The following is a 14,827-nucleotide window of genomic DNA, read 5'->3' as shown; positions in this document are numbered from 1 at the left end:
GGGTATGTACACGATCAACAAGATCAGTCCAAAACCAACCACTGGAAATCCATGGTTGGCAGAATGTTTGTAAACTAAGTCTACAAATTAAAAACATAAAATAACGCCGCACTGCAGGTCGCAACATAGACGCTGATAGCCGCCATTGTCTTAGTTACGTTCAACGTTACATCACGTATGACGAAAGCGCGTAAGTGCAAGCCCACAGACACCCATAGAGAATGTATTGAAAGCTTTGAAATGTGAAAAAAATAGATTTTACATGACAGGCTATGAGAGACTTCTGGGCGATTTTCAACTTGACTGAAATCGCCCCAAAAACGGGCGGGGCCATTTGAAGCACGACTTTAGCCTGATTTGACATTTAGTGGCTGGCAGATCAGACGTGAACACTGATAACTGCTGTTGCCGTGATATAATTGATTAGAAAAAAAATCCCTTCCTTTTCCCGATTGGCAGTGCGTCGCCCATATCGCCCTATTGAACAAGCCGTCCCTGTTACATATTTCATTTCATGCCTGGCCAAGCATCCTATAGCTACACGGCAGAACCGGTTTTGCTTCACTCGTTCTCTCCGGTCTTTGTCAACGACTGGCTTCACCTTCCGACTGACAGTTTTAATTATGGGCCATTTCTGATAGCAGCACCTCTGTAGATTCACCACTAGAATCAAAGTAAAGGGGCTGGGGGCTGTCAGATAGCATAGCAGGACTTTACAGAGCCTCCCTAGCCCCAGTCTGCTCTGCTTACATCTCCAAGCAGGCCATGTCTAAGGCCAGCAAAGAGACGGATCTCTCACCCTATGTGCCAGGCCATCATTGTAAATAAGAATTTTATCTCAATTGACTTGCCTGGTTAAATAAAGGTTGAATAAATACATGAAACACTACCACTTGTCTTAGCTTCTGAAGAACTGAGACTGAGGAACAAGCCACTGGGTAAATAGGATGTCCTTATTCTAACAATACTTCACCTCCGGGTGTGTATGGTTCTATCACTAACTGTAATTGTACACACAACCCTGTTCACCAGAAGGAGCCTGGAGGACTGCCAAGGACAACATTAACTGACTGGAGATGTGGTTCTTATTAAGGGCCAATGCAAATCCATCCACAGTATCAGCAGCACTTACCTGTTGGCTGTGATATGCAGCACACGATGTATCGTAATCAGATTCTTCTTGAGTTTGAGTCAAACTTACCCTGTCAAACTTCATGTAATCTTCACAAAATACACAAATCAACAAGACGATCATCGATTGTGCATAAGTCTCTGTTTCGTGGATTGATACACCGGATGCTACAGTGTATATGTGTTTTAAGTGAGCATAAGATATAGTATGTATCTAATAATAAAGGTTGTCTGGCTATACAGTTAGAAAACCAGACTAATTAGGCTATATGTTAGAACATCTCTCAGAACAATATTCTGGAGCTGCAGTTGGGTCATTAAGTAGTAAAGCTTTTGAGATTCATTACCGGGATTGCTGGAGGGTGTCACGTTAAATCACTAGCCTAATATAGTGCGTAGACATGCAGCTAGTGCTGTCACGTCCTGTTTGCGTGTTTATTTGTTTGTTTGTTTACTTACATCACTCAGCCTGTCTCTGGAGCTGCTTCCGACAGAAGGCTTGGACCGTCCACTCAGGCTCTCGCTATCGCTGTCCTTACAGTTGTTCTGTCCCGGCTTCATCTGAAAAACAACAAACACACACAGACACTCGTTAACATGCTGAATATGTTGTGACAGGGCTTTGGTTCTAAGCTTTACATTCAGTATTTGAATTATCATTATCTTTTTTGCTCATCTTTATCAAGGGTGCCAATAATTTGGACCTGACTGTAGATTATAGTGGCTGAGGAGACTAACAAGACAATCCCTCTCCCACAGACAGAATAACATTTTGTCATGAATATGTGTGAGCTGGCAGCGATCGCTGTGCTGTATGTGTAAATCTGTCATGTTTATAGGCCTCTTGAGCCAGCAGCCGTCACTCCAGCCTGCCATTGACAGACAAGACAGCCAGCATCTGATCTCACACTGTGAAATCCCTATCAACCTTTCTGAGAAGAGAAGAACAGAAACAAAAGCTTCAAAAATCTTTCCTTCCTTTTCAACAGACAGGCAGCCCCATGCGGAGACTACAGAAGCTCATCAGGTGTCACTTTTCATACACTGTTTCAGACTCATAGAAAATAAAAAGCGAGTGAGCAAAGAGGAGGAGGATGTGCGATCCAAGAACATCTGAGCCCTCCAGAAGTCCTCCTGAGGACTCCTGAGGAGAACAAAGTAGGGCCCATGGGAGCCGAGGGGCCGTTGTGGTCCAAGTCTGCATTTTATGTCCTCTGAAGCTTCCTCACAATACTCCTTCCTTCCAGACCCAGCAGACCAGACTAGACCGGCCAGCCCTGCCAAGCCTCACATAAAAACCAGCTGGAGCAGAGCAGTAAATGGGTGCAATGCCACCTAATAGAAAAAGCAGAGTATGGCACGACAGACAGCACATAGAGAGATTGTATTTTCTAACTGAACTATACAGGTAGCTTTTGATACCAGGATTTTTAAAAATATATCCTCATGCTGGCCATCATTTATTGAAAGGCACAGGGTAGGGGGGGACGCCTTAAGAGCCTTTGAATGAAACGTATAATTAAAATGAAAACGTTCCCTTTTCTGTAGCCATTAGCAGTATGAAAGGAATCCTTTCCTTGGGAGAATACTGTGGTGGGTGAAATGCTGTGAACCAGGCTGAGTGCTGAGAGTGATAAGAGAGAGCCAGAGCACTGGGAGATGCCTGATGGGCCTGAGGAGGAGAGGAGGGAAGAGAACTAGGCCACACAAGACAGCAGGGCTGGAGGGAACACAAGGACGTGGAGATACACACACGTACACAAGCATGCACACACAGAGCTCCACACACAGGGACTCTGGCATGTGTGATAGCACTAATTACCTCCAACACACTTTTCCTCCACAATGAGACAGAGCCTTTTCCCTACCCTTTTTTGTAAAAGGCCAATTCCTCTGATGGGAGTTTGCACATTTTCAGAGAGGAGGGAGGGGGGGGAAGTAATATCCCGGGCATGCACACACAGTAATAGAGCCCTGAAGAAAGGGCATGGGAAGAAGGGAGGGACGGCACTGTGCACCGTTTATGCCCCAGTCTGCAGGTCGTTCATCAAAACATGTTGACCTATAATATTCATTAAGCAAGTAGGGTCCCTGCTGGCAGCACTGTGCATGTCTCTTACGCACACACAAAATGGGGACACGCGTTCAAACACGCGCATGCATGCACACACACACACACACACACCAATGTACAGGTAACTGCCAAAATAATGGAAACAATGAGGGATACAAAGTATATTGAAAGCATGTGCATCCACACAGGTTTGGTTCCTGAGTTAATTAAGCAATTAACATCCCATCATGCTTAGGGTCATGTATAAAAATGCTGGCTATGCATAGGATGACAATGTCCCCATTCAAAGGGCACGAGTGGTCACTGAATGGTTTGATGAGCATGAAAACGATGTAAACCATATGCCATGGCCGTCTCAGTCACCAGATCTCAACCCAATTGAACACTTATGGGAGATTCTGGAGCGGTGCCTGAGACAGCGCTTTCCACCAGCATCAACAAAACACCAAATTATGGAATTTCTTGTGGAAGAATGGTGTCACATCCCTCCAATAGAGTTCCAGACACTTGTAGAATCTATGCCAAGGTACATTGAAGCTGTTCTGGCTTGTGGTGGTCCAACACCTTATTAACACACTTTATGTTGGTGTTTCCTTTATTTGGGACAGTTACCTGTAATAACCAGGACATAACCTTCAGATGGACTGTCGACAGAGTTCTACATCTTCTAACCACAGACCAATAAAAGTCCTTCCACCCCCACCCATGTCTTACTACTGTAATTGATCGAACAGCCATCTGCAGCACATGGAATGTAAGGGAATGATGGGATAGCTTTAAGGGCTTGTCTGCATTACCTTATCTCTTAGAATAAAGTCTGACACATTGGACAATAATTGTGTCACAGTCTGTTTGAGTAAAATAGATTTAGATTAATCTAACAAATCAAGTATCATCAAAATAACTGATGTCTAGATGTGGAACAAACCGATTGCATTAGTACTGTACAGACCCTGGTCTCCATCGATCAGTAGAAAATCTACTCTATCCGTGAACTCTTCAGTAGATTTACCTCAGAAAATAGTGTGAAGAACATCTCTAATAAAGCCAATGCAATAAACCCAGATCATCTTTCAGGGGTATTACATCGCCAGACAGGAACCTAGCTATTACACAGTGATTTGCAAAATGTCTCCCTTGGCTTGTTGTTCCCTTTAATTTCTCTTAAAGCTTCCTTAAATTACTTCAGAGAATTACGTGTTCTTTCAGAGGGGCAGATCCTCGGCCCGCTCAGTGGCGTGATGTACTCATCTCTTAACAGCGTGATTAATAGATGTGCTAAACCAAGGGAGGAGATGCTAGCGGTCACAATAAATCAGCCCTATCAAAAAGCTGAGCTGAGATTTAATGACCTCCCAGTACAGATAAATCTGAGAGATCAACCAGTCTCTGTGTGTGTAGAGTAGTGACTAACAGTCCCTTCAGTTGGCATGTCATCCCAGTAGCAGTAGCAGCAAGCAGTGGCTCATCATCATGGTCATGGTCCTCTCATTACTCTGGCATGTCGTTTCACATTTCATCACTTATGCCTTTTTACTTGTTTCAGTTTCTTCTCCCGCAGTGCACACGCCATGGCCGCTTTCCATAATATCTAGTACAGAGATGATGGGTGTAGTCAGAGAGGGTGTGTGGGGGTTTTGTGTGTGTGTGTTTCCCTTTGTGCATGTGTGTGCATGTACTTGTAGTGTGTGTGTACACTATGTGCACATGCCTGTTATGTTGTTCTGTGCTCATGTAATAACAACATAAACACAGTAATTAAGAGGCAGGTTGAAACATACGGATGTATTCATTTAATGACCTTATCCACATTGGGTAAAAATTCACCTTACAGAAAGATAGCTAGCAAACAGATGGTTTTAATATTCCAGAGGCTAATTTCACAACAATTAAAAACACAGCAATACATTAGCATCTAATGAAACATTTAAACTACTAGTAAGTGCATCTGCCATTGATTTCAACACATTGAAGTCTTATTTTCCCTCAATCTGTTCCGTGATAGGGGGGAACCCCCCCACCCAACGCCTGAATTTATTGAAGTATAGAATTAACAACTGTTTTCAATCAGCAGTCAGCGTGACCGTTCGGCAGAGAACAGCCTAAATGAAACCTCCACACTATCATAGTTTTATTCAAGCCTCTATATCTCCCTATGTGATACAGTAATAAAATGAGTCATATTCCCCCAAATCTAAACTAAATAGAAACCTCCATTCTGTAGTTTTAATGTATTTGTACTCACCCTCAACTAAACAACAAAACTTTTATGACAATGTTATCTGAATAGCCATACAAACGCCCAAGGTAACAGTTACAGAGTACTGCATCACAAAAGGAGATGGCTGCCACTTACAATACAGATAGCCTAGCTTATAAAAGAAGCCTGAATCAATAGAAGCTAACTTAAACTGAATGCTTTTTATTTCTGTATTTCTAGTATTGGCAGCAGAGTGGAGAAAGTGCTATTCATCTATCCAAACATGACCTGGACAATACCAGAGTTTTCCTACTTAAGAATTTTCGGGGGAAGAAATACCTCCCTTAAAGGGATACTTCGGAATTTTGGCAATGAGGCCCTTTATCTAAATTAAATAATAAATTGGTCATTTAGCAGACGCTCTTATCCAGAGCGACTTACAAGAGCAATTAGGGTTAAGTGCCTTGCTCAAGGGCACATCGACAGATTTTTCACCTAGTCGGCTCGGGGATTAGAACCAGCAACCTTTCGGTTACTGGCACAACGCTCTTAACCACTAAGCTACCTGCCGCCTCCATCTACTTCCCTAGAGTCAGATGAACACTTTTTTATGTCTCTGCATACAGTTTGAAGGAAGTTGCTAACTAGCGCTAGAGCAATTGCTAACCTATACCATAGACTTCCAGTCATTGCGCTAACACTATTTAGCATTGGCTTGCGAAACATTTACATTTTAGTCATTTAGCAGACGCTCTTATCCAGAGCGACTTACAGGAGCAATTAGGGTTAAGTGCCTTGCTTAAGGGCACATCGACAGATTTTTCACATAGTCGGCTCGGGGATTAGAACCAGCGACCTTTCGGTTACTGGCACAACGCTCTTACCCACTAAGCTACCGAAACTACCTCTAACTTCCTTAATATTGAAAGCAGAGACATAAAAATGGTATCCACAAGTTCATCTGACTCTGGGGAAGTAGAAATACCTTTAAGATGCCTTTTGCGCATTAGAAGGGAGGTTGGAAAACAGCCTTTGAAGGTTTTTACGGGATTATCATTAACACGTTTAGTCAATTATTTCCTCTGCCCACTTACTGAAAAGTGCTTTGCCAGTGCTGCTGAGGAATTTTACAAGCGTATTGACCTATTCCCAAGGGCTCCACTAGCAACTGAATGTAATCAAACACAAAAGTGGGCCCTGCTTAACGTGTTTAACCACACAGGCCTTTTTAACAGAGCAATACACAACCCATCCCCTAGCCACCACCCTCCATCCTCCCCCCCAAAAAAGTGAGAAAGCTGGGCTCGGCTTTCTATGCTAGCCTCTGTGGGATTCCATTGCTATCAGCTCCTGGTTTCCCTGAGTTATGCACAACAGCAGCTACGGAACTCAGCGGTAATAAAACGTGGAACAATTTAAGGGCTTTTATTGTTGTTCTGCGGTCAGCTTTTAGTACAGCTAACCTGTCCTCTCAGGATCCCTCCCACCGCCAGTAGAGAATCCCACCAGGCCTGCAATGAAAGAGGATCTCATTTACCTAAAAGTGCTTATAAATGTTTAATTTGCTTTAACAAGTAACAAGTCGCTCATTCTGGAAGTTTTATGGCTGCTTGCCACTGAGGGAGTACCATGAAAGTTTTATAGATAATCCACTAGCTAGCTTGGGCTGCTTATAATAAATGCCTTTGGTTTACAGTGACTACGCTTTGAACAGTGACGTGCAGTCAGTGTAGCCAGGGTCAGCTGCACCTTAGAGACTATTTTCACTGGCTCTTTACACCTGCTTCTCAAGATAATCTTTGCACTGACTCCCACTCACTCACCCACCCTTACATAACAACACACAGAACATTACCCTCTTCTTTTTACTACTCTTTATTACTTATCGTTTTTTTGATAAATGTCTTGATATTGCGTATTTTTTATAAATGTATATTGCATTGTTGAGAACTTGCAATTTTTTGTTGTGTTATTTCATAACTTATTTTTAGTTATTTCATTTGTATTATTTTATCATTTGTTTGACTTTCGAACACTTGTTCTTTTTTGGGGGGTGGGAGGCAATACAGTGCAATTGTATTTTTGGGGGTATATAATTTAACTTATTTCATGACTTATTTTATGGAAGGGGGTTTGGGAATATTTGTTTAATTTATGTCTTGGCTTATCTTGTACACTTCTTTCATTAGAGATGTTGTTTTATAATTTGACTTTTGAACACTTTTTTGACAAATAAAACCATATTTAATAGTAAACACTTGGCCTTTCCTTGATTTGTTGACAGAGCACTCATTTTATGCTCAATTTGCTAAAACTGCATCAAAACTTCAGGAAAGACGCCAGAGAATTCCTTCCTTCCCATCCATTCAAATCGTTGACACGCACGGCCGTTCCTGACTCCATACACTTGATGGACAGGGTCACCATATGCCTCGTTGCTTTGCCTAGCTTCATTCATTGCATTGTGACAATTTCAAATTTGGGCGTGTCTACATCGTTTGGCGCTCGCATCCCTTGAACTGAATGAAGCTAGCTAGCAAAAACAACCTGACAAATGGACACTATACTGCACCTCAAACTATTTTCCAAGTTGGATTTCTACAGTGCATTCGGAAAGTATTCAGACCCCTTTACTTTTTCCACATTTTGTTACGTTACAGCCTTATTCTAAAATGTATTACATTATTTTTTCCCCCTCATCAATCTACACACATTACACATTACAGCCTTATTCAAAAATGGAATAAATAAATAAAATCCTCATCAATCTACACACAATACCCCATAATGACAAAGCAAAAACTGGTTTTTATAAATGTTGCTAATTTATAAAAAAACTAAAGCAGAAATACCTTATTTACATAAGTATTCAGACCCTTTGCTATGAGACTCGATATTGGCATCAGGTGCATCTTGTTTCCATTGATCATCCTTGAGATGTTTCTATAACTTGATTGGAGTACCAAAAAATTTCTGCAGCACTGAAGGTCCCCAAGAACACAGTGGCCTCCATCATTCTTAAATGGAAGAAGTTTGGAACCACCAAGACTCTTCCTAGAGCTGACCGCACGGCCAAACTAAGCAATCGGGGGAGAAGGGCCTTGGTCAGGGAGGTGACCAAGAACCCGATGGTCACTTTCTCTGCGGAGATGGGAGAACCTTCCAGAAGGACAATCATCTCTGCAGCACTCCACCAATCAGGCCTTTATGGTAGAGTGGCCAGAAGGAAGCCACTCCTCAGTAAAAGGCACATAACAGCCCGCTTGGAGTTTGCCAAAAGTCACCTAAAGGACTCTCAGACCATGAGAAACAAGATTGAACTCTTTGGCCTGAATGCCAAGTGTCACGTCTGGAGGAAACAAGGCACCGCTCATCACCTGGCCAATACCATCCCTATGGTGAAGCATGGTGGTGGCAGCATCATGCTGTGGGACTAGTCAGGATCGAGGGAAAGATGAACGGAGCAAAGTACAGAGAGATCCTTGATGAAAACCTGCTCCAGAGCGCTCAGACTAGGGCAAAGGTTCACCTTCCAACAGGACAACGACCCTAAGCACACAGCCAAGACAATACAGGAGTGGCTTTGGGACAAGTCTCTGAATGTCCTTTAGTGGCCCAGCCAGAGCCCGATCGAACATCTCTGGAGAGACCTGAAAATAGCTGTGCAGCGACGCTCCCCATCCAACCTGACAGAGCGTGAGAGGATCTGCAGACAAGAATGGGAGAAACTCCCCAAATACAAGTGTGTTCCAAGCTTGTAGCATCATACCCAAGGAGACTTGAGGCTGTAATCACTGCCAAAGATGCTTCAACAAAGTACTGAGTAAAGGGTCTGAATACTTATGTAAATGTGATATTTCAGTTGTTTTATTTTTATAAATGCGCAAAAATATCTAAAATCTGTTTTTGCTTTGTCATTATTAGGTATTGTGTATAGATTGATGAGGGGAAAAACGATTTAATCAATTTTAGAATAAGGCTGTAACGTAACAAAATGTGGAAAAAGTGAAGGGATCTGAATACTTTCCGAATGCACTGTATAATTCAGGAGAGGGAGACCAACACCTGCACTTCCTGACCATCAGAGGAAGGGACAGAAAATCATACAATCTAATGCATCACACTCGACCTGACAGACACAGCAACCTGGAGCAGACACCTGATCAGAGATGAGAGGAATGTTTTACAAAAATTTTGACAACATCATGTTCAACTGAAAGCCAGGTTTGATCATTTTGTCATCCTTGGCCCTGTAACGAGGTCACCGAGAGGTTCCCCCTGAAGGACAGACGAATGGACTTAATTTACAAGTAAAGGTAGGCCTGAATGCATTTTCCTTTGCAATTTTGCGGGTTAGGCTACTTTTAAATGAACATGAGAATACACAACATCCCTTTGACACTTTTTTGACGTTTTGAACTGCATTTTTCAGTCATTTCGATTGTTGACACTTATTATTATTTATTATGTGTCTAATAATATGTGTGTGTGTTTGCACGGTACATTGGAGGAATTGTAAATCCGTTGTGAAAGGTTATAGAGTGTGCGTTGCAAACTATTTGTATGAAATGTATCCATATATTGGCCTTTTAGTGCCACCTATTGGTTGTAACTGTGGATGCTACATCGGTCTATGGCTGAGCTGAGTTGACCAGTGTGATATTTTGTTGGATGATATGAAATATGCCGCCATCGGAGGCTAGCACTTGTGTATCTTGGCATTTACATTTGGTGAAATCTGGCTTTGATAATAGCCAGTGCATACCCAGCCACCGACCTCACCGCACGTCACTGGCTTTGAATATCTCCTTTATGTTACCTTCATAGGTCTATATATAAGGGCTACTCAAATGCTAGAGGCTGCATAACTCAACAGTTAACATTAGAAATTGGAGTGGTTTTCAGCCTACAGCACACAAATATTATTGTATAGCTTGAGGACAAACCAAGGACAAGCCATTATACTTTTCAAGCATCCCTAATGATGAGCATGAAAATATGTCCCCTTAAAACTATTCTTGGAACCAAATGCATGTCAAAGGCCTAGAGTATGTTCATATTCTGCATAGTCCAAAAACACAAAAAGTATGATATTCATAGCAATAATCACTGTCTAAGCATAGGGGGATGAGAGACTACATTTCCCATCAGCCCAGTGGTGAGGCCCAGCCCCATAGTGTGTCACCTTTGGACTGGCAGCAGACAGCAGCAGTTGGAAACAGTCAGGCACGGTTAACCCACAGCAAGCTTTTTCCGACGAGAACGTCATGTGAAAGCGGGACACGGGTCGTCAGGGCCTGTAAGGAGCTGATTCAGTATCCTCTGTCATCTTTCCAACAGCAGCTGTGTGGCAGCGCGTAACCGGCAGTAACCAGCATGGCCCGTGCCTGACCCTGAGTTTGGCTCTGAGGCCTGAGCGTTCTGACCGCCCCAGACAAGCGCCCTCCATCCCCGCCACCTCCCCTCTGTCCATAGCCACCCACAGTCACAGCCTGTCATTGGACATCAGGGTTCACTGGTGTCCGACTGCCCTTATTTGTTTAGTTAGTTTGTGTGTTGTATATAGAGGTCATGGGAAGACACAGTTAAAATAACACTTGATACATCCATCAGCGTCTCTGTTAGAAGCATTAGACAGCACAAGCACATATCTTTTCCCTCATAATGTCCAATTGACATATGAGATTATTGACATATTTTTTGGTAATGCTTCTGTACTGGCTGTGACAATGTTTCCTAGATGTCATTATAGCTAGTGACTCGGCAGAACAGAAACAGCCATTTTCATCAGTGTCTCACGTTTCTGCGGGGTGCGGTGCGATCGCCATGGAAATGCTCCAGTTCACTCTTATACCTCCCAGCCGTTATCATGCTCAAGTGGATGCAACGACCTCTGGCGACCTTGTCAGACATTATTGTTCTGGTGGCAGGAGGCCTAATGCACCCTGAGGACGGGCTTAGGCCACAGAACAGGATCACAGTCTCTCTGTGGTGGAATGTGATGCTTCACAGCAAAGCAATGGAGCCTCTGAGGACTAGAGGAGCTAGCCACAGCACCCTGAAGACATGAGCATTCTGAGAGGACGATAGAAGATGAGTTGGGGCATGGGAGGATGGGAGGATGGAGGGATGGTAAAACTTGCTTAAGAGTGCTGTCTTGATCTCATCAGTCATACTAAGGGCTCCATTTACTCAACCACAGAGCTGGGGGTGGGGTAGGGGGGTGGTGGAGGTGTGGTACGCTTGAGGCTGCATTTATATACAGACATAAATCTGGGATCTATGACGACATTACATACAAATCAATATGCTTTTAACATCCATCCTCTCTGCAGCTGCATCGCAATCACCTTTTTCCCTCTTCGTACAAATGGCCATATAATGCTGTAGCCTGCTGCATTGAGTTATGGGGACACTTCCCAGATTTAATAATGAACTGAGTGGTGCGAGGTGGTGGAAGGAGGGAAGGAGGGAGAGGTGGTAGGATAATAATAAGATCAGCGGGAGACCTCCACTCTCTCAGATCATATCAGAACACCTTGTTATAGGTAACCATGTGGCAATAAAATACACCCTTTTCCCATCGCAGCATCCCCCTAGGCTCTAAGGGAGGAAGGACAGAGAGAGGAGACAGAAAATGAGAGAACGAGAGGGGGGAGGGAGAGAAAGAGAGGGAGGGAGGCGAGAGAGAAGGAGAGAGGAGTGTGGGGAGACATAAGAGAGAGGAAAGAGAGAGACAGAGAGCAAGGAGAGAGAGACTCTAGAAGCCTTCCCAGAGCACAGCAGCTGCACAGAGAGAGAAGCCCGAGACCCTCAGCTGCTCAACCGAGCGCTTATCACCGCATAACTATTCATCAAAGAAATTTGTGTGCAATTAATTACATTATTCCCAAGCCCCCCCATCCGTGCCACCGGGTCATTACTCCAATATCAGCTTTCAGCTAGCCATCTCACTAAGCCGCAGCCTCAGTGCCAAGTCACAGCTAGCTCTCAGAGCTGCCTGGCCAGCCTCAATGAAGAGTGCTGCTAGGAGGAAAAAAGGAAAAAGGCCTCCTCTCTCTCCTATCGGCTTGCAGGAGGCTATCATTTCTCTTTTTTATTGCCATTTATTTTCCCCAAGGAATTCACTGCCAGTATATTGGCAGGCCTTCCAGTAGATGGAGGCAATGAAATTTAGCGCGGACACTTAACACCGGTTCAAGGCTTGTGCGCGGCTCATGTGTGGCGGTAATATGATAAACAAACGCTTCCAGTTTGGGGAAAGAGGACTTTTTTATGTTACAGAAATAGAGCACTGAGCGCCGGAACTGCATGGAGCTGTGGCTGCAGTAAAGAATATGGAAAATGCACAACCGGAGCCCTTCAGAGGCGTGGAAGAAGATATACAAATCATTTTTTTGCAAAATGGCAGAGTGAGTGTGCTGTCGCCTGGCTCCTGCTATTAAGGAAAGAGGATCTAAATAGGTCATTGCAGAACCATTATAGCAGACCCTAAAGCATGGCTAGCTCCCAGCCTGGATGTAATGCAGTAAATAAGACAAGAAAAACAGTATAATGGGATATTCATTTAAAACAATTCTACTCAAACCTTTAAGAGGAAAGTTCACACAATAAACACACAATTTGTGTCCATTAACAGCGACTGTCCAGCAGTAAAGGACAAAATGGCTGTATTTGAATTCCACTCCCACTCTGGTCGACCTATATGACGAGTGCATATACTGTAAGGATAATGCACATACATGTAGCCTACATGACTAGTAATACAGACTAGATATGAACTAATGTCACACTGCAATAACAGGTCTATAAATACAAGACAAGTTGCTGTGGGTAAGTAATAGCTTGGCCAATGCTGCCAGTCAGTCACACCCTTTGGCTTCAGGGCACAGCAGTGAGAGTGGTGTGATTAGGTCCTGGCAGGCTAACACTTGTCCCTCTTTGACCTGTGACCCCTGGTACAGTGAGCCAGGAGGGCTGTTAATGACAGCAGCGATGAGCTGAGATAAGCTGATCTCCAATCAGCAGGTGGACGTGACCTCCGTGACCTCTATGAAACAGGATGCCGGCCGGATCAGCGTACAGGACAGAAGCCCTGGCCTGTTTTGGCTAGCCGCGGTTCAAACGAACAAAAAAGCAGAGTGTCTCACCTTACCCGTGTTTGGCTTGCCTGAGCTGCAGGCTGGGGGATTAGAGAGACTATAAAATCTGCTTAGACAATATATGGTTCCCTTTTGGCTGGCCGACAGGGTGCCTGTCCAAGGCTGTTGCTATCACTAATCCCCTGTTGCCAATGTCCTAATTTAGCCGCCTTCCTGAAATTCATGTCTACTATTAGACGGCCATTAAACAAGATGGTACAAAAGGCGCCAATGTATTAATAGGAGCAAGGCCAAGAGTTGACTTGGCTTAGTCTACTTTAGAGGAGGACTACTCAGCAACACAGCATCTGTTTATACTTTCTTATCAGCTTGGTTCAAATGTGACAGGCACACTAGAGCTGCAAACAGGATGCTAGCTAGCAGGAACTCTCTGACCTATTAGCATGACTTACTGACTTGTATTTGACCTCATGTGAGATCACATTAGTGCAGCAGCAGAGTACACAGCAGATTTCCCCAAGTCATAATTTTATCATGACGATCCAGAATCAACACAACTAAATTATGATCCAGGATCAAACATAACATCAAGGTTAACTAGCCTCATGAATCCATAAGTGGAGGAGTCATAATGCAATAAGAGCAGGGTTGTCTGAGCAGCCCAGACTGCTGTTTCAGTACTTTCACACCTCCCCAGTGAGCTGGTTACCTCACATACTTGGCTGTAATCAGCTGAGCCAGTCACCATACTGAACATTCTGGGCGCGCCACAAGCCAGCGTCAGCCAGCGACCTGTGACATCTGAGCTATGGCAAGTCAAGAAGGACAAGTGCTAGGCTATATGAGTAAAAAATATAAATAAACATTACATTTACATTTTAGTCATTTAGCAGACGCTCTTATCCAGAGCGACTTACAGTTAGTGAGTGCATACATTCTTTTTTTTTTATTCTTTTTTTTTTTATATATATATATATTTTTTTTCATACTGGCCCCCCGTGGGAATCGAACCCACAACCCTGGCGTTGCAAACGCCATGCTCTACCAACTGAGCAACATCCCTGCCGGCCATTCCCTCCCCTACCCTGGACGACGCTGTGCCAATTGTGCGCCGTCCCATGGGTCTCCCGGTCGCGGCCAGCTACGACAGAGCCTGGATCTTACAAGAGATGTACTATTTTCGGAATATAATGTAGCTACTGGCACTGTATAGGAAATGATTGAATCGCAGAATCAGGAACGACTCAGACATGTACACTATAACAAAGATTAAAAACAGAACATGACATTTCTGGGTCCACAGTGGTTCCAAACGCATAA

General features: G+C 43.7%; 1 protein-coding gene across 10 annotated transcripts in view; it reads right to left on the bottom strand.

Annotated features, from left to right (window-relative positions):
- LOC121573566 (autism susceptibility gene 2 protein) overlaps positions 1–14,827 on the bottom strand; it is a 493,378-nt gene that overhangs the window by 260,970 nt on the left and 217,581 nt on the right. For all 10 annotated transcript variants that reach the window (XM_045222451.1, XM_041885653.2, XM_045222452.1 and 7 more), the window contains exon 4: positions 1,591–1,692. In XM_045222451.1, the coding sequence (XP_045078386.1) occupies positions 1,591–1,692 (102 nt within the window). The remainder of the gene's footprint in view (positions 1–1,590; positions 1,693–14,827) is intronic.

This window comes from Coregonus clupeaformis, chromosome 9 (genome assembly GCF_020615455.1).
Source record: "Coregonus clupeaformis isolate EN_2021a chromosome 9, ASM2061545v1, whole genome shotgun sequence".
In the NCBI taxonomy this organism is placed as follows: Eukaryota; Metazoa; Chordata; class Actinopteri; order Salmoniformes; family Salmonidae; genus Coregonus; species Coregonus clupeaformis.
Note: the sequence above shows the minus strand (reverse complement) of the source record. Positions and strands in the feature narration are given on the sequence as shown.